Raw genomic sequence first — 18,462 nt, forward strand, 5'->3', positions numbered from 1 at the left:
CAAGGATTACCTTGAACTTCTGATCCTCTCACATCCACCTCTAGATGTGCTGAAGTCTCATAGGCATGTACCACCATGCCTGGTTTTCTGCAGTGCCAAAGATTGAATGCAGGGTATTGTACACACAAGGTAAGCACTTACCACCTGAGATACAACTCCAGCTCAGCTGATTCTAAAGCTTCCCACCTTGGTGTCCTCAATTGTTAACCGGAAGTGATATTTATGAATTGGCTACCCTCAAGGTTGAGTGAGTCAGTTGTCGTGAAGTCTTTAGAACAGTACTGACATGCCTCCAGCAATGGTGGCCATTGTTACAGAAGAGCCTGCCTGTTCCTCAAGACACAGAGTCTAAGGCAGCATGATCATCTGGGTGGGACGGCAAAAGTGATGTGCCTTGTCCCTGGGCATCATGTCATTTTGTGACAGCCAAAAGCTCACAGTAGCACTACATCCTACTAAGCAGTGGGGAAATGCTTCCAAGACATAGAAGACATTCATATAAAATTTTGCTTTTCCAGGCTGGGGAGCTAGCTCAGTTGGCAAAGTGCTTGCCTTGCATGAGACCCTGAGTTCAGACCCCATGAATTAAAGCTGGGTGTAGTCATGTATGCTTATAATCCCAGTACTGTGAAAGTCAAGACAGATAGATTCCTAAGGCTTTCTGGACACCAGCCTAGCATGCTTAGCAAGCTTCAGGTCAGTAAGAGACCCTGTCTCAAAAGAAAGTTTTTTCTAACGTAGTGGCACAGAATGGATCTCAAGGTTTGACTCTGACTTACAAAGGCATACAGGTATACCCACAGATTCAATCTCTCTCTCTTTCTCTCTCTCTCTCTCTCTCTTCCTCTCTCTCTCCCTCTCTCCCTCTCTCTCTCTCCCCATTTTTGTTATTTCTATAAACCCTTACAATTCCTCACCTACCAATCACCCTGCCTTCTAATGGAAGCATTTAATAATTGCAGGTCACATTGCAAATGGAGTAGCCAGAAGTTTAGATCCTCATCAATCACCTGCTCCATTGTAGTTTTATGGTTCATGTTTGAGCCTTCCTTCTGTTTGACTTCCCCATCATTCTGTCTGGCATTAATCATCTGGTGATGCACAGATGTTTCTGAGATTAATGTTCCACTCCCATCTTTATTCTCTTTCTCCCCTGGACCACATCTTTTTTCCCAGCTCTTGTGTTACTTCATCTCAGTGTCTGTGATCTTTTCCCTTACCTGCACAGAGTTCTTACTAATGTCACCACCACCTCTGGCTCAACCTCACTTCCCTGGCTTAGCCTGCCCTCTGGTCACTTCATCTTGCCCTCAAGGACTCCACCTCTGCTTTATAGCCAGTGTGGATCATGGCATCCTCCTGAGCCACCTCCCAGCCCTGATGGGGGAAAAAGAAAGGACATATGGGAACCCTGGCCATTGAACTGCATGGGCCACTGTCCCATTACACACAAAGCTCCACCATAGCCTTTTCCTTTAGGATAGCCCTGGATGACACAGAGAACTTCTGTATCCCTGCCTAGGCGTCCTTGTGTTTCTATTTTCCTCTAGGGACCCTCCAAACCACCTCTCCAAAACCAACCTCCAAAAGTAGATGTTGTGCCTTACTGTGATAATGACTGTCAGCTTACAGATCAAGTGCCTGTTCACTTTTCTCATTTGATGTGAGACTCCCTGTCCCTAACAAGAACCTCCATCACCACACTGAGACACTGGGTAATGTATTCAGTTTTGTCATCTAAGGAGAATTATTTCCAGCCTGGAAACAGTGATGACAACACACAGCCCGTTCTATGTCCCACCATCCTTGGTCACATGTGGAAAGTTCAGATTTCTTTACTTTCCCCAGCCTGTAACACACTGCCTGGAGAATGTATATTTAAACCTCAGATCTGCTCCAGGATGAAATGTTTTTTCCTGAGAAACATCTGTATCTCATAAATAGACTCTTATAAACATTTGCGGGACAGAAAAAATTCTCTCATCCTTTCAAATTACCACATTCTTGGTTGATCAATGCCATCTGGTGTAGGTCATGCTGTTCCTCCGTTGGTGGCGGCACATCACGTTGAATGCCTGGCTTCCTCTCTGTCCTCTCCCAGCGCCTAAGCACTGTGTCCTGTGCCAGGGTTTGGCTGTGTGGCTGGGCAGGGGTGTATCCAGTCTTTTGCTACTTTGTGAATTCTCTCTTCCACCCTTCTCCACAACACTAGCTAAGAGAGAAAAAAGGATACAAAGTGAAGGAAAGAGAACTTTGAAAAAGTCAGGGGTGGGAAAGCCTGGGATATTATTGTTAGACTACTTCCTGCTGATTAGGGGCATTGAATTCCTTGGGGCAAGTTTGATCTTTCCTGTCAGGATATCTAATTTCTTCTTGTTTCTTTTTTGCACATGTCTACTTAACAAACTGCAACCAAGAACAATCAAGAATCCAACAACAACCCACTACTTGGTGCCCCAACATTTATATACCCTCTGAAAAGTCTCCCAGAATTCCAAACTCACACAATTGCAGAAACTCTCTGCAGCTGACAAAATCACAATCTTGCTAAAGCATGAGGCAAATCATAGTCAACTGCTGTGAATGATCTAAAGTAGCCCCATATCTCATACCTGGGATTAAAATTAAAACATGTTCTTATACTTTGTTTTTTAAAGAAGCCAAAACTGTACAGGTGGTGGTGGTGCATGCCTTTAATCCCAGCACCTGGGAGGCAGAGGCAGGCGGATTTCTGAGTTCTAGGCCAACCTGGTTTACAGAGTGAGTTCAGGACAGCCAGGGCTACACAGAGAAACCCTGTCTCGGAAAAAAAAAAGAAAGGAAGGGAGGGAGGAAGGAAGGGAGCCCAAACCCCCCCAGGTTCTCACTACACAGAGGTCTCTAGGGAGGAGCAGCCCAGCCTGATTCCATACTTAGAGTCACTACCCAGAACTCTCTAGAAGGGAGAAACCCAGGCTCATTCCACACTTAGAGTTACCCTGCTGTTCACAGGCATAGTTCTCACTCACCTCAGACAAAAGCTGAGGTCAGAGAGTCCACAGAAGCTACCCTGTGGGAGGGGGACACTTGTTGGTGAGACAGTCCTCAGCATTCAGAAGCTAAACTCAGAGGGATATTTAATATTTAATCCTCTCATCAAGGGTCTGAGGCACTGCTAGCTTCCAGCCATCCTCAGTTGCATTACAAGTCAGAGAAGGTGAAAGGTCAAAGGGGAAACTGGTCCAGAGGGGAAACCATCCATCTGAAGAAGTAAGTGATGCCCAGGGAGCCTGGCAGAACTGTAAATGTCACTTAGCACTGGGGAAGGAGATGGCAGAAAGTGCGAGTGTGGCCCTGGGCTAAAGGAGGAGGGTATCTGGTTAGAGAACAGGAAATCAGAGGTTGGATGAGCCCAGAACCTGTCTGTGGGGTTTCAGCCCTTCACCTCCTGACATCCAGCCTCTCTGGAAGCCACAAGAAGCCCATGATCTTTCTGTTGGTCTCCTTGACTCACCCACTGTGCTAGAGGCCGTAATATGCTTCTTCTCCGTCTGGTCCATCATTGGCCTCTCAGGTTTCCACACGTACCTTATCAGCTCCAACCAGACCACAAACGAAGACGTAAGTTCCTGACCATAGCCTGTGGGTATTTATGTGGTTAGCCTTGGAGGGGGCAGAGGGAGTGAGAGATCAGGGGTCTCCTCCTATATATCCGACTCCGGCTGTAAGAACCTTGGGGACAGAGAATGCAGTGGACAGCTGGAGTCTGTGCATATTCAGGGCATCCCTCCATCCTTCTGTATTTTGCCACCATGTCAGAGCCACCCAAAGATAAGCCAAGTGAGGCCCAGTTCCAACCTTGAGCCTCTTCAAATCCTCTTAAATAATTTTGGAGGCAACCGAAAACAGACCATGGCAGGCTGACATCTTGGATTTTTTTGTTTGTTTGTTTGTTTGTTTTTGAGACAGGGTTTCTCTGTGTAGCCCTGGCTGCCCTGGAACTTACTCTGTAGACCAGGCTCAGAGTATCCGCCTGCCTCTGCCTCCCAAGGGCTGGGATTAAAGGCATGCGCCACAACTGCCCGGCACATCTTGGAATCCTAACTTTCATCCTTAATAGCTCTAGTTTCTGGAGGAAATTACCCTAACGTGAAGTTGAACTTTGAGAACAGGAGCATCTGCCTGTGTATGATGCAGGTAGCTGGGAGGAAGAAAAAACAAAAACAAAACAGGAAAGATAATGTTGGAAACGATTTCCCAGCAAGTGTGGTTCTCACTTGGTCTTCATCCTGATATTTTTTTTTCTATGCATGTTAAATGTCTCAGAACAGATCCAGTTCCCATAAACAAAAGCTAAGGAAAATAAATGAGGAGAAGAGAGATTTTAAAAAACTGTCAGAACAACACATTTGATTTGGTAATTAAATATTGGAATCTGCAAAACAGACAGTTTAACAAGAGGCTGAATTCTCAGTCTAAATTGGCAATCAGGGGACCCATGCTAATGGTGTTTTGGGTAGCGTACGCTTAATTACAACTTAGAGTTTGATAGGAGCCCTTGCTCTGGATTCATGGGAGCCTGAATTTGACTCCACAGCACCCATGTAAAATGTGGATATGGCTACATATGCCTGTAACCCCAGCATTGGTAGGGGAAGTGAGAGAGGTGTGGCAGACAGGCAGAACCCGTGAGCTCACTGGCCAGCCAGCCTAACCAAAGTCACAAGTTTCAGGTTCGGTAAGAAGACACCGTCTAGGGCAACAACAGTTGCGGAGAGCAGTAGGGGACACCGGGCATCCTTTTCTGGCTTCCATGTGCTAGGCATATACCCTTACATGTCATGTGTGTACACCCCACACCTACTCCACACATCAGTAAAAAAGACTTAGGGTGTAAGACATGACTATGAAAAACAGAGTTTTAATTTTCTGTTAGAGGAACTTATAGTGCCACAGTATAATCTTAAATGAGGGTTTTTTTTGTTTTGTTTTGTTTTGTTTTTTGTCCCCAGGAATTGTCATTCTCACCCTAATCTAAGCTCCTGTTTGAGAAAATTTCTAACTTTTCCTATAAATGTTGGTTTTCCTCAGAAAAGTGCCTCAGTTTCTCCCAGTACATACTGTTTGTAGAGCTATGAAAGCAGAGTCCGGCATGAGCTTGGCAGGTGTTCTCCTGCTAAGCTATATCCCTGCCTTTATTTGTATCTTTCGGAGGCATCTCTGGGTTCAGTTAGCCCAAACTCTGGTGTTGGTCTTCCAGACGTTATGTGTTATTGATGCTCTTTTTCTTTCAGATCAAAGGCTCTTGGTCTAATAAAAGAGGTAAAGAAAATTACAATCCCTACAGCTATGGAAACATCTTCACAAATTGCTGTGTTGCCCTGTGTGGACCCATCTCTCCCAGGTAAGAGGCAGAATGTAGTACACTGGTCACAGATCTCAGGAGAGCAGATCCCTTGTCTGCCTGAACACAGCTCAGAGCTGATGCCTGACTCCCCACCCCCACCCCACCCCCCAGTTCCACTCTCTTCTGTGTGACATTTAGATACAGGCAAGGTGTAGAAGCTTGGCTTTGTTTGGTGATGCTTCACTTCTTTTTGGTCTTGAGTTGAATTTGTGTCAACAGGAAGGAAACTTTGTATATTTCAAAACAGAAAAGCAGAAGCACGTGACCCTGCTCATTACTGACAGACACTGAACTCCTGGGAGGAACTGGGATCTGTGATTAGCATAGTGAGGGATGCTGTGTGCAGGAAGCAACTAGAAACCATATCGGGATAAATGCTAAAGGCGGGGGCACAGGCTGTGGTGTTTACATCGTCCCAAGGGAGATCCAGCGAAGGTGGAATAGGTGATGTAGGGATGGCACTGAAGATGGTATCCCTCTTGGCAGTAACTGGTAACTGCGCTCTCTCTCTCTCTCTCTCTCTCTCTCTCTCTCTCTCTCTCTCTCTCTGTCTCTCTCTCTCTCTCTCTCTCTCTCTCTCTCTCTCTCTCTCTCTCTCTCTCTCTCTCTCTCTCTCTCTCTCTCTCTCTCTCTCTCTCTCTCGGTTTCTCGGTCTCTGTCTCTCTCTCTTTCTGTGGAGGGGGAATGTACGTGCAAGCGTGTGTGTTAGCTTCCTAAATGCTTTGCATATATCAACTTTTAAGATGTTCCTTTCATACCTGAGAAGTAGAGTAGATACCATTGTTTTCTATGTTATGGATAGGTAAACGGAGGCACAGAATCTAAATATTATGTTCAAGAGTACACAGCTAGCAGTAATCTGAGAGGAGGGAGCCTGGTTTGGTTCTGTTCAAAGTGTGACTGTGCCCTGTTCACTTAATTTTTTATCTTCACAGGAGCCTACAGCTGAAAGACATTAAACTTTTCAAAGACATTTCAAATTTTTTAAGAAATTAGAGATTTTAAAGAGGCTGAAGTTTTAATAATGTTTGAATTTGTAAGGGCTGTGGGACTTTTAAAGTTACTTGGTTTGATATTGTGATATTAATGTGGGAATCGATGAGACTGGAAAGGTTCTAACTAAAAAGTGATGCATTTATGTGTCAAGCTGACAAGAAGTCAGTTGTACTGGAGAGTTTTATGTCAGCTTGACACAAGCTGGAGTCATCAGAGAGGAGGGAACCCCAACTGAGAAGAAAATGACCTCCGTAAGATCTGGGTATAGACAAGCCTGTCAGGATTTTTTTTTTTTTATTAGTGACTGAGGGAGGGCCCAGCCCATGCCTGGGCTTCTGGTCCTGGATCCTATAAGAAAGCAGGCTGAGCAAGCCATGGGGAGCAAGCCAGTAAGCAGCACCTTTCCATGGCCTCTGCATCAGCTCCTGCCTCCAGGTTCCTACTCAGCTTGATTTTCTGTCCTGCCTTCAATGATGAACTGTGATGTGGAAGCAGGAGCCAAATAAACCATTTCCTTCCCAAGTTTCTTTGGTCATGCTGTTCCATCACAGAACTAAGACCATGTTTTGGCTAGATCGAGGCCATAGTCTTTAAGATTCAAGTCCTTTGGAAGAAGCACTTCTCAAGAGTGGCCCTCCCTACCCTGTCTCAAAAAACTAAACTAAAAAAAAAAGAGTGGCCCTCCCTGGAGACCTGCTTGCTGAAAGCTGAACTGAGATCTGCTAATTGAAATGTTGACTGGGACAAGTCGTGAATCTGAAGTAGATAGCTCCAGTCTAGAAACAGTCTGGGAGTCCACAGGAGGGGAAAGGGACCAAGCATAGGATGAGCAGAGAGAAAGCAAAGGGTGTTCTACATTGGTGACAGGAACTGCAGCTCTATTTGGGTCATTTGAGTGGGAAGTAACTGGTTACAAATTAGCTACAGTTTCTGAAATTGGCACACTAAGCTGTGTTTCATTTTACTCGCAGTGACCCAGGATGCTGGCTGGAGTGACCTCTACCCTCTTAACACTCCCATCCCATTGAATCAAGTTAACAGACTCTTGTGAGTCCCCAGGGAAAGGCCTGGGCTCCTTCCTCTGTGTTATTGGTTCCCCAGGGTTGGCCCCGTGCTGATGAGGAGATGTTCCTCTCACCTCTTCCACCTGGCCTTTCTTGCCTTTCCTTCCCTCTGCTCTGCCCTTGTATAGCAGGACCTTCTTATCCCACCAGTCTGCTAAGCAGCACTGTCCATTTCAGACTTGGCTTGACTTCCTCTCATGTGTTATAAAATGTGCTGCAATGTCTTAGTTCGGGTTTCCATTGCTATCCAGAGATACCATGACCAAGAGTACTACTTTTTTCATTTGGTTTTTTGAGACAGGGTTTTTCTGCATAACTCTGATTGTCCTGGAACTCACTCTGTAGACCAGGCTGGCCTCGAACTCAGAAATCCACCTGCCTCTGCCTCCCAAGTGCTGGGATTAAAGGCATGCATCACCACTGCCCAACTCTAAGGCTACTTTTTTATAAAGAGCATTATTGTCATGGCAGGAAGCATGGCAGCATCCAGATAGGCATGGTGCTGGAGGAGCTGAGAATTCTACAGCTCGATCCAAAGAGAGCCAGGAGGAGACTGGAGTTCCACACTGGGAAGAGCTTGAGCATAGGAGACCACAAAGCCCGCAGTGAGACACTTCCTCCAACAAGACCACACCTCCTAACAGTGCCTCTCTCCACAGGACAATCGTTCAAACACATGAGTCTATGAGGGCCGAAAGCAGTCTAGCAACAGTCTGGGGGGTCAAACCAGCACACAAAATGTGTTTATGAGTAAGGAACTGTGTCTCTGTATCCTGGTGGGCACAAAAGCATACATCCTGATCCCCACACAATATCATCAGTGTAGAGGTGGAGGCAGAGGGTCATACGAGGCCAGATCCATGGCTTAAACCTGGAGTAAGGAATTTATTTGGACACCACTGAGTACGTGTGGTGGGTAAGTGCTATGCTTGGTGTGGGGTGTGCAAGAGAAAGGCAATCTTGTATGCCACATGGCCAGGGACAGGTGATACACAGTGACATTTTGATCTCATCTAAAGAATGGGTAGGAGTTAGGAAGGAATTCAGGGAAGGGGGTTTTGATTGACAGAAAGGACAGCATGGAGCTGGAGAAGATGGCTCAGCAGTTAAGAGCACTGACTGCTCTTCCAGAGGTCCTGAGTTCAATTCTCAGCAACCACATGGTGGTGGCTCACAACCATCTGTAATGGGGTTCATACCTTCTTCTGGTGTGTCTGAAGACAGCTACGGTGTACTCCTAAAATAAATAAACAAATCTTTTAAAAAGAAAAAAGAAAAAAGAAGGCCTATGATGAAGGGGTAGTATAGCTCATCAAGAGAAACCAAAAGAGTGCATGTGCAGTGGGGAGCCGGACAAGAGCAAGAGACTGAGGAAATGGGGAGGGTGTGAGGGGGGTCTGCCTTAGAGTTCCTATTGCTGCAATAAAACACTGTGACCAAAAGTAAAGTAGAGATGGAAGGTTTCAATTTACAGCTTGTAGCCCATCATCCAATGTTCATCTAAGAGTCTCCCATCCGCAACTTCCCAAAGCTGTTCTGCAAGAGGTAAGGTTTACCTGTTACTGCAGACCTAAGCTATAGCCATGCACCCTGTTCTGACCTTGGGGCTCCCTTCCCTTCCCTCTGAAGCTAAATCCTCTTCTACTTCTATAGTACTTCCTGAGATGCTCTAACAAAGTACCATGATGGGGAGGGCTTAAAGTAACATAGAGTTCTCACAGTCTGAGATTAGAAGTCGGAAATGAAGGCACCAGCAATCCAGCCATGCTCTCTTAAGCAGGAAGCTCATCCATGCTCTTCCCAGATTCTGGAGGTAGCAGTCCTTGGTCTGTAGCTTTTGTGTTCTAGTCTGTTTCTCCACTGGGCACTGCCATCTGTCAGTCTTAAGGACACCAATCACAGTGTGCTGAGACCCTCCACAATTGATTAGGAGCTCATCTTCTCATGCTTACCTTTGCAAAGTAGCCACAGGTCACAGATAGAGTCCCAACTATAGATTGTGGGACTGGCCCAATTCAGCCCACAATGTCCCCTCTTCAAGCTGGTATCAGTGAGCGGGAGTGGGAGAAAATGTGGCCTGGGTGAGGATGGTTGGAAAAGAAATACAAAGTCAGAGAGGAAAGAGTACATGCAGGTGTGGCTTGCTCTGGTCTCCCACAATGCACTGGTGTGATGTGACCACTCAGAATATATATCTGAATTAATGTAATAAGATAACACAGGATTGTCATAAAATGGCATTGGCATGAAGCTGGAGAGGAAAGTTGGGAACAATTGTGACAGTAGGAGGCGACTGAGAGGAAGCTGCTGGCGTCTGTAGCAGGTGACAAACATTTAGACTAAAAAAGGGAGCAACCAGTGCCATGGGCCTCTTTAAAAGTAGAAGTGACAGGTGAGGCTATGGCTCTGTGAAAGAACACTTGTCTAGCATGCACACATTTGAACCAAGGTACCCTAAAGGAAGACATGACAGAATGTGGTAACAGGTTTCATGTAGAGGATACATATGGAATAGTCCAAGATGCCAAGGTGCCTCTAGCACAGAAAGAGCCTGTTTTAATCTTCCTGCCTCTGTAATAACACACCATAACAAAAACAACTTAGTGGGGGAAGGGTTTATTCTGGCTCACAGTTCAAGGGTAACTTCATGACAGGGAAGTCCAGGCAGAAGGAGTGGGATACAACTAGTTACATTGTATCTGCATGAAGTAGAACAATGGGTGCTTATGCTCAGTTCACTTTCTCCTTTTTACACAGTCCAGGATCCTCGCCTAGGGAGTAGTGCCACCCAGAGTGGGAGGATTGCCCCCCACCTTAGTTAACCTAGTCAAGGTAATCCCTCACAGACGTGCCCAGAAGCTCATCTCCCAGGTGATTCTAGAACGCATCAAATTGACAGCTGAGAAGAGCCATCATAGAGGAACCCCAGGCCTAGATGTTTAAGTCCTGTTGCTATCATCTTTGAGCTTTTTCTCACTCTCTCCTTCCCGTTTGTTCTCCTGCAGCCTGATCGACAGAAGAGGCTATATCCAGCCTGACACACCACAGCCAGCAGCGCCATCAAATGGGATCACTATGTATGGGGCCACACAGTCGCAGAGTGACATGGTAGGTACTGCCTGCATCAGGGCCACTCTTCCCTGGGCTGCCTTCTCCTCTTCAGATATGCCCTCTAACCCAATAACAAATGCCTGGGGAAAATGCTTTAGTAGAAGGGACGTCTGAATCATCCATGTGACTGACATGCTGACATGGGAAAGGAAAATGACCAAGTTGGACAGGATTCAGGGAGGGACCATGTCATCTACTCTGGCTGGCTTGCTACTTAAGACACACATACATACACGCACACACCTCTTTGTTTCAATAACATATGTCACACATATGTCCACAAAGTTAGGAAGCAGTTAAAGGACAGGATCTACCTACCTACCAGGGCTGGACCTGTTTGATAGTCTCTGTTTCCTTGCTGTCCCTTACGCAGTGTGTACTGCTACCAAAATAATGTGCCCTGCTACTATAGGTGGGCAATGGACAACACCACACTTCTCCATACTTCCACCCTGAGTCCTAGACTAGCCTGCAGCCCCTCTATACAATCCTCAGGCCAAGGGCTCCTTTATTTACAGTATAAACCAAACTGCCTGCACACCAGAGCATGCAAGCGGTATGCACACGCCACCGTCCAGGAGGAGGTGAGGGAGGGCAGGAAGCACCTTCCCATGGACATCTACAACCACAGCACGTTGACCTTGACCCTCAGCGCCTGAACTTTCTGAGGTGTTTGGAAGGCAGTTGCCTCTCCGTTTGCCTAAAGACATGAACTTCAAGCCCCTACCCACTCTGCTGGTCACCTTTTGCACAGCTGAGTCTCCTACATGGAGTTTCCGAGGAGCTGGCTTTGGGGTAGACTTGGGGAAATCTTGCTGATGAGCATAGAGAGCTGTGAGGTAAAGTCAGCAGCCAGCCAAGCATCTCTAAGACCTGCAGCGGGGGAATCCTCCCGCTCCCTGCTCACCCATGGCACCAGGCTCCTGCAGGACGATGCCCGGGTTCATTGTTTGCTAGCTGCGGGGTCTTGGTTGTGTTGCTTTGGTGGCTAATAGGTCTCCTTTGAAAGCAATATGGACATAACCCAGTCTTTCCACTCTTCTCCATGAGCATCACCCGTGCCCACACAAGAAACTGTGAAAAGAAGATTTTATCAGAGAGAAGCAAGAACAGAGAGGGCAGGCTATGTGCTCACCAAAGGGAAGATACTGAATTTATTAGGCGACAGATGTCCAAAGCATTTAATGGTCTCATTTAATTCTAAACCCACACTGGAAAGTTATCATTCAGTTTTATTTTAACCATAAGGGGAATATACCAGAATTTCCACCAGTGTCTGTGGATTGCTTCCCTGACTGGTACACATGTTGATAGACATGCATGCTCCCACTTACTCATCCAGCACCATTCCCAAGGTTCTTGCTATGTGCTAAGGGCTAGACTCAAAAGATAGGAGGGTTATGATGCTCCTTCTCGCACACTCAATGTCAGCAATCAGCACACCGTGGAAGCAAGTCCATGACACCAGCGTTAGAGACCCTCATTGGATATCATTGTCCAACCTACAACCAATGGTCTTGACTTGGTCCCCAGGAGACTCCCTAGCACTGATCTCAGAATGCTCTGCACGGTCCTCTAGATTTAAAACCTAACAGAAGTGGCTGTAAGCCACTGTGGGATCTATAATGGGGTGTGGGTTGGTTGCTTTCGTATTGCATTGGCCAAACAACTTAAGGAGAGAGAGATTTAGTTAGGCTCACAATGATGGCTCTGCTCACAGTTGCTCAGCCCACTGTGCTTGGGCAGGATATGATGGTGGCAGAAGTGTGTGGTGGAACGTAGTGCTGTCAGGAGCATGAGTAGCTGTGTAGCACGTTCTTCACTTCCTGGAGAACAGAAAGCAGTGGGTGGGGGTGATGTATGAGAACAGGTAGGAAAAAGATACCCTTGTACAGACACCCAAGTGGCATGTGTTATGCTCCCAGTGGTTCCAGAGCCTCCCTTTACAGGCCATGGACCAGTTGCACACCATGAGCCTTTGAGGGGGCATTTCACGGGCACACCTTAATAGCACAGAACCCTGTGGTCAAGCCCTGAGCCAAAGCACTTCAGTCTGTCACAGGAACTATACGGAGGCATCTCTTCTTCCACATGGGGGTGCTGTGGAGTCAGCCAGCAGCGGACTTTGGCAGTCCAGGAGGTACTTACCATTCCACTGTAGAACCTTTAGGTAGATCCAGTGTAGAACTTCAAGGCCTTTAGATACCTTAACAAGGAACAAGTGGGGGAAGGGAGAGCTAACTGCAGAGGCCACAGTGCCATCACTTAGCAGATACATGAGCTTGAGGAGTTGCATAGCCTTTTCTTGACCCACGTTTCCATCTATAAAGTGGGAACAGTCTGGTAGGGCCTCTCTGAAGATGAAGTGGGACAGTGGACAGCATTTAAATCTTGCCTGACACAAGGCAAGTACCATGTAAGAAGTCACTCATACCATTTCCTCCCTGAAGTTCATGTAACCTTTTGAGCACCTATACAAGAGAGGATGTGACTGGTGTGTAAAAGCTGGGTTCCTTCCAGTTAGCCCTGTGACCATTAGCTCATACTGGCTCCCTGGTCCCTCTTTTGCTTACAAAAGAGGATCTGGGGCTTCCTGTATCTAAAGTCTCTTGCAGCTCTGAGCAGCTGAGTTGATTTTTGAACATCACAGTCCCAACACATAGGATAAGCCTACAGAAGAGGCCGAGCCTTGACTCTCAGATCTCTTCTCCAGTCCATCATAGCCCACAATTCCCAAACTGAGTATGTCCATCCTTTCTGGAGGATGGGGGCATTCTGAAGTCTGGTCTCTACGCCCCTTCCCCCCAGAGTCACACTGAACAGTTCTCTCCCCCATTTGCTTTGTGTTTCTTACATTTCTGGGGGTAAATTCCACTTGGTCATGATATACAATTCTTTTTATGCTACTGGATTTTACTTTGCTGGGATTCTGCTGAGGCAGTTTTTGTCTCTATTCATAAGAGATTTTGGTCAGTAGCTTTCTTTCTCTGTAAAACTCATTCAGTGTTGGTATCAGGGTGACACTGGCCTTCTATTATGAGTTCAGAGATGCGTTCTCTAGCCCTTTGCTGAATAAGTTGTGAAAACGGATGTTAGCTCTTCTTCAAAGACGTAGAACTCACCAGTGAGGTCTCTAGCCTTGAGTTTTCCTTCACAGACACTTATTTGCTCTGTGCTGACAAGTCTGTTCCGAGTTTCTGTTTCCTGGCCAGTGTCAACCATGGGTGTCTTTGCCTTTGTAGAGATGTGTGCATAGTCATCTGTTCTCGTTGACCCATCTGTCTTACTTACATCAGTGCAGGTCTATTCTAGAAACAGATAAAAGATGAGATAACCAGAGGATGGAAAATGTTAAAACAAATAGAAAGTCACAATGATTTATAAATATGGAAGGAAAGAGATGTAGGCAGTGACTTCAGTGCAATTAAAGAGCACGTGGTGGAGGGCTGGCCAGATAGCTCAGTGGGTAACACTGCCTTCCATTCCATTCCAAGCCTGATGACTTGAATTTGATTCTCAGAACACATATAGAGCTACAAAGAGAAAACCAGCCCTGCTGAGTTTTCCCCTGACCTCTGCACATATTCTGTGGCATGAACATACCCACACAAAATAATGAGTAAGATAATAAACTTGAAATAATTTTTAATGCACATGGAATAATCCCTGACAGGCAAGTTAGGATCTTTTTAGGGTGGTCTTTGTTTTAATCTGTGTGTGTGTGTGTGTGTGAGAGAGAGAGAGAGAGAGACAGAGACAGAGAGAGAGAGATAGAGAGAGAGAGAGAGACAGAGACAGAGACAGAGAGTGAGAGAGAGAGTTTATGTGTATTCACATATGTGAGTGCTGGTGTCCACATACCACAGCACACGTGTAGACATCAGAAGACAGTCCCAATTCTCCATCCCTTACATCCATCTTATTTGGGGCTGTGTCTCTCACTGTTCATTGTTGTGTCTGCGAGGCCAGCTGGCTTATGACCTGTGATTATCCTGCCTCTGACTCCCATCTTGCTCCTACAGTTGAATGGCAGATATGTGCCACCGTATCCAACTTTTTGTGGGCTCTGAGGATCCAAGTTAGATCCTCACACTTGAGTGAAAAGAGCTTTACCCACCCAACTATTTTCCCAGCCCTGATTTTGATATTTATTTAATTATTTTATAAAATACACATGACTTTCCTAGCTGAGTGAACTGGAACCTCCAGCCAAGGGACTCCACCAGGGGTCCTGCATCTTCTACTGTTTGGTTTGCCTTCTTTCCCTTTGAATAGCATCAGGGCAAATGTATATGCCCAGAAGTGTAGTGGAGTTGCTAAAGTAAGGTGAAATTAGCTATGGTATCTTGGGGCTATTACAATATTCCTTTCATTTGACTTGCTTAGACTGCCTATAATAGACATCCTAGCTACAGCTATCACACACACATGCACGAGCGCGCGCGCGCGCGCGCACACACACACACACACACACACACACACACACACACACACACTACAGCCCAACAGAGCCAGCGGGGCACAGCCTGCAGATTTGAATAGCTCCCAAGCTGTCTGGTGTCTAATACAAGGCACAGGACTTGCCACCACACACAAATGCTTGATTAGTCCCCACCACTACAAAGGGTAAGGGGTGGCTTTGGCTGAGGGAGACTTTGTGGGACATTCCTGTAATCTTGACACTCAGAAGGCTGGGGCAGGAAGATCATAAGTTCAAGACCAGTCCATGACTCTGGGGAGTAGCAGGGAATATCCTCAATTTCTGCCAGTGACGCTCTTTTTGTCTGATCCAGTGTCAACTCCATCAGCCTGGGAGCTCACCAGACTCCTAGTTAGTCAGAATCCCAGGGAAGGTCTACACGTGAGGATTGTCAAGGTCCCTGAGGTGACTGCTTCTTCTCTTTATTTTTTTTAATATTTCATTATTATTTTTATCATATTCTTTCCCTCCCCTAACTCCTCCCAGATCCTCCCCAATCCCTTTACCCACCTCTCTTTGTGTTCTTTCTCAAAAAAAAGAAAGGAAAAAAGATAGAAAAGAATAAAAGACATAAAAAAGAAAACCCTAAACAACACACACACAGCATGGAGTCTGTTTTGTGTTGGTTAACTGCTCCCAAGCATGGGATCTGTCCTGGAATGTGGTTGATATCAGGGTCATTGAAGAAAACTGATTTTACCTTTTCCAGCAGATAGAGATTGGATTGCATCCTCCACCTCCTCCTCTCTGCACAGAGATTTTGTCTGGCAATTGCCTGTGTGGGTCTTGGGCACACTGTCATGGTCTCCAGGACTTCCTCTGTGCGACAGCCCTCTTAGGCCTGAAGAACAGTTTCTCTGAAGTCTCCCTTTGGTTCTCACAATCTTTTTGCCTCCCGTTCTGCATCGACGCAGAGCCCTGAGGAAGTCTCTCACATTGCATATCATACAGTTGTGCGTCTCAGTGTTAATTATAAGAAAAGCTTCTCTGATGAGGTTTAGTGATACACTGGTCTATGGGCAGAACATGAGGCCATTGGGAGTGGCTTTATCTCTATGTTCATTAAACAACAGCAATAGGTTTTCCCCTGGACCTGCGACTTATCTAGTCTCAGTTGTTGGCCTCATTGAGTGTCAAGTACAGGTTTCATCTCATGAAGTCAGCCTTAAATGCAATCACAAAGGGATTGCTTACCTGCATAACATTTGTGCCACTCTATGAACCAGTGGCTGTATCTTGCAGGCCATCACTACTGTCGCTCATGGAGTTCAGAGCTAGGTGAGGTCGGTGGTGACTGTTCTCCTGCAGAACACACATATCTCCTCTAGCATCGGCCATCACCACAGCTTCAAGTTCCTCTCAACACACTCCAAAGCTTTGGCTTACATAGAACAATTTAAGGCTATTTTGTCTGGTTCTGTTTCTGGAACAAAGAATCTTTTATCTTGAAAATACTTCCAATATATGGCGGATTTCAGCAGAGTGGGCCAGAATAAACCAAGCAAAGGTGGAGGGTGGAGGATCCCAAAAAAATAATAAAAATAAAATAAAAAATAAATTAAAAAAACACTGGGGTTTCAGAAAAAGCTTCCTGGAGGAGTAAACGTGTGGGCTAAATATTAAACGGCAGATGACATCAAATTTGAGGGGGGAAAAAAAGGTGGTCCTGGCTTACAGTTTTAAAGGTTTCAGCCCATAGTCCGTGGACATTTTGCTTTTAGATCTCTGGAAATGAGGCCTGAAGCAACGGTAGGGAGCATGGGGCAGGACTAAGTGCTCCCTTCATGATGGAAAGCAAAAGAGAAGAGGCTAGGATCTCATGGTCCCTTTCTAGGCCACACCCCCAGTGATCTAAAGATACCCTAGTCCTAAAATCCTCACCACTTCCCAGTAGTGGAATCCGGGGAATGAGTTCCACCACGTGGACATGGAAGGCGTTGGACATTCAGACTCTAGTGAGAGGAATGTCCAGAGTGGACGCTTGGATGCTTATGTTGGGTAACAGAGCTGGGTTTGCAGGGAACAGGGACCATTGTAGATACTGAGGCTAGAGAGCAGAAAGATGATGTCAGTGTAGTGGGAACCAAGGGGGAGGGGCAGGCAGGAGAGAAAATGAACAAAGAGCCTTGGTACGGTTCAACCAGCTTAGATTCCATTCTCTAGAGCACGGGGCCGTGGGATGCTTCGGAGCCTCAATTCAGCAAGTGATGCCTTCAGATTTTTATCTGGAGTAAATGAAGGCAGTAGTTTCACAGGAAGCCATGCACATCGGAGCCAGGGCAAGCAGAAAAGACACTATACAAGTCCAGGTGACCTCAGGGCTGTTCAGAACAGCAGAGGCAGGGTCAGCAAAGAGGCAGAATTTGAAGAGTAAAATGATATTATCTCAGGAGGGGAGCCTGGGGGCAGCCTTGTGCTGAGTGAGTTAGTCATTCAGCTCACTGGCGGCAGCTCAGAGAGAGCTGCAGTGAGGGAGAGCCAGTTTGGACATAGGGAATTCAGGTACCCGTGATGGCGGCGGGTACCTGGAACAAAAGCTATGGGGCGGTTTCCCCTAGTGCATGAAGAAATGTGGCTGGTAGAAATTCACATTGAATTAGTGGAGATGTGGATAAACCTTACCACTCTCCCTGAGATGTACTCACTGCTGCAGCATTTAACGATGACGTGAAACTCAGACATGGTTTTTCTCTGTGCTACTGATCCAATCTTATCTCACATGCTAAAGGGTTTTTGAAACCGACGTTTGTTCTGTCCTCCCAACTGTCCTCTAGCCACCTTCCCCAACTCTGTCTTCACTAAGTCAGTCCAGTGTCCTGGCCTAGGTTAATTCTTGTAAGGGAAGCAGGCGAGGATAATGCTCAAAGATAATCAAAGGGGAAACGTTTTGCAAATACACAGTGTGGCAGCGTGTGGGAGTCCAAGAACCAGTTCAGAGCTTTGGGGCTGGAAGGTCTTCGACAAGTCAGACCACCTCCATGAGTCTTCAGTTCTAATGCTGTAAAAAGGGAAAGTGGTGGTTCTAGTCACCCCCTAGACTGTGCTGAGGATTGGCAGAGAGCCTGTCTACTTCATCTTCCTATCCTTTTGTAGTAGGCACGCAGTAGGTATTGATTACCGGCACATATTAAGTACTATTGAAACTTCAGCATAGGTGAGCTTACCCCTCCCGGTGGTTCACCCATGGGGCGGGGGATGGGAGAGGGGTCCTTCATCATGTATCAGTCGGCCATCACCACTGAACCCCATCCTTCTGTTCTGCACTCTTTTTTATTTTTATTTTTAGATATTTTCTTCATTTACACATAAATTTCTCCTTTCCCAGTTTCCCCCCCAAAAAACAAAGAAACAAGCAAGCAAAAACAAACCCCTGTTGCCTCCCCCCTCCCCATGCCTGCCACCCCACCCTCTCCCACTTCTTGGCC

General features: G+C 46.3%; 1 protein-coding gene across 3 annotated transcripts in view; it reads left to right on the forward strand.

The window, feature by feature from the left end:
• Positions 1-18,462, forward strand: part of Zdhhc14 (zinc finger DHHC-type palmitoyltransferase 14) — a 99,926-nt gene that overhangs the window by 68,238 nt on the left and 13,226 nt on the right. For all 3 annotated transcript variants that reach the window (XM_031350644.1, XM_031350645.1, XM_031350646.1), the window contains 3 exons: positions 3,498-3,600; positions 5,274-5,383; positions 10,452-10,554. In XM_031350644.1, coding sequence (XP_031206504.1) covers positions 3,498-3,600; positions 5,274-5,383; positions 10,452-10,554 — 316 coding nt within the window. The remainder of the gene's footprint in view (positions 1-3,497; positions 3,601-5,273; positions 5,384-10,451; positions 10,555-18,462) is intronic.

The sequence above is a fragment of the Mastomys coucha genome, unplaced genomic scaffold (genome assembly GCF_008632895.1).
Source record: "Mastomys coucha isolate ucsf_1 unplaced genomic scaffold, UCSF_Mcou_1 pScaffold5, whole genome shotgun sequence".
NCBI lineage: Eukaryota > Metazoa > Chordata > Mammalia > Rodentia > Muridae > Mastomys > Mastomys coucha.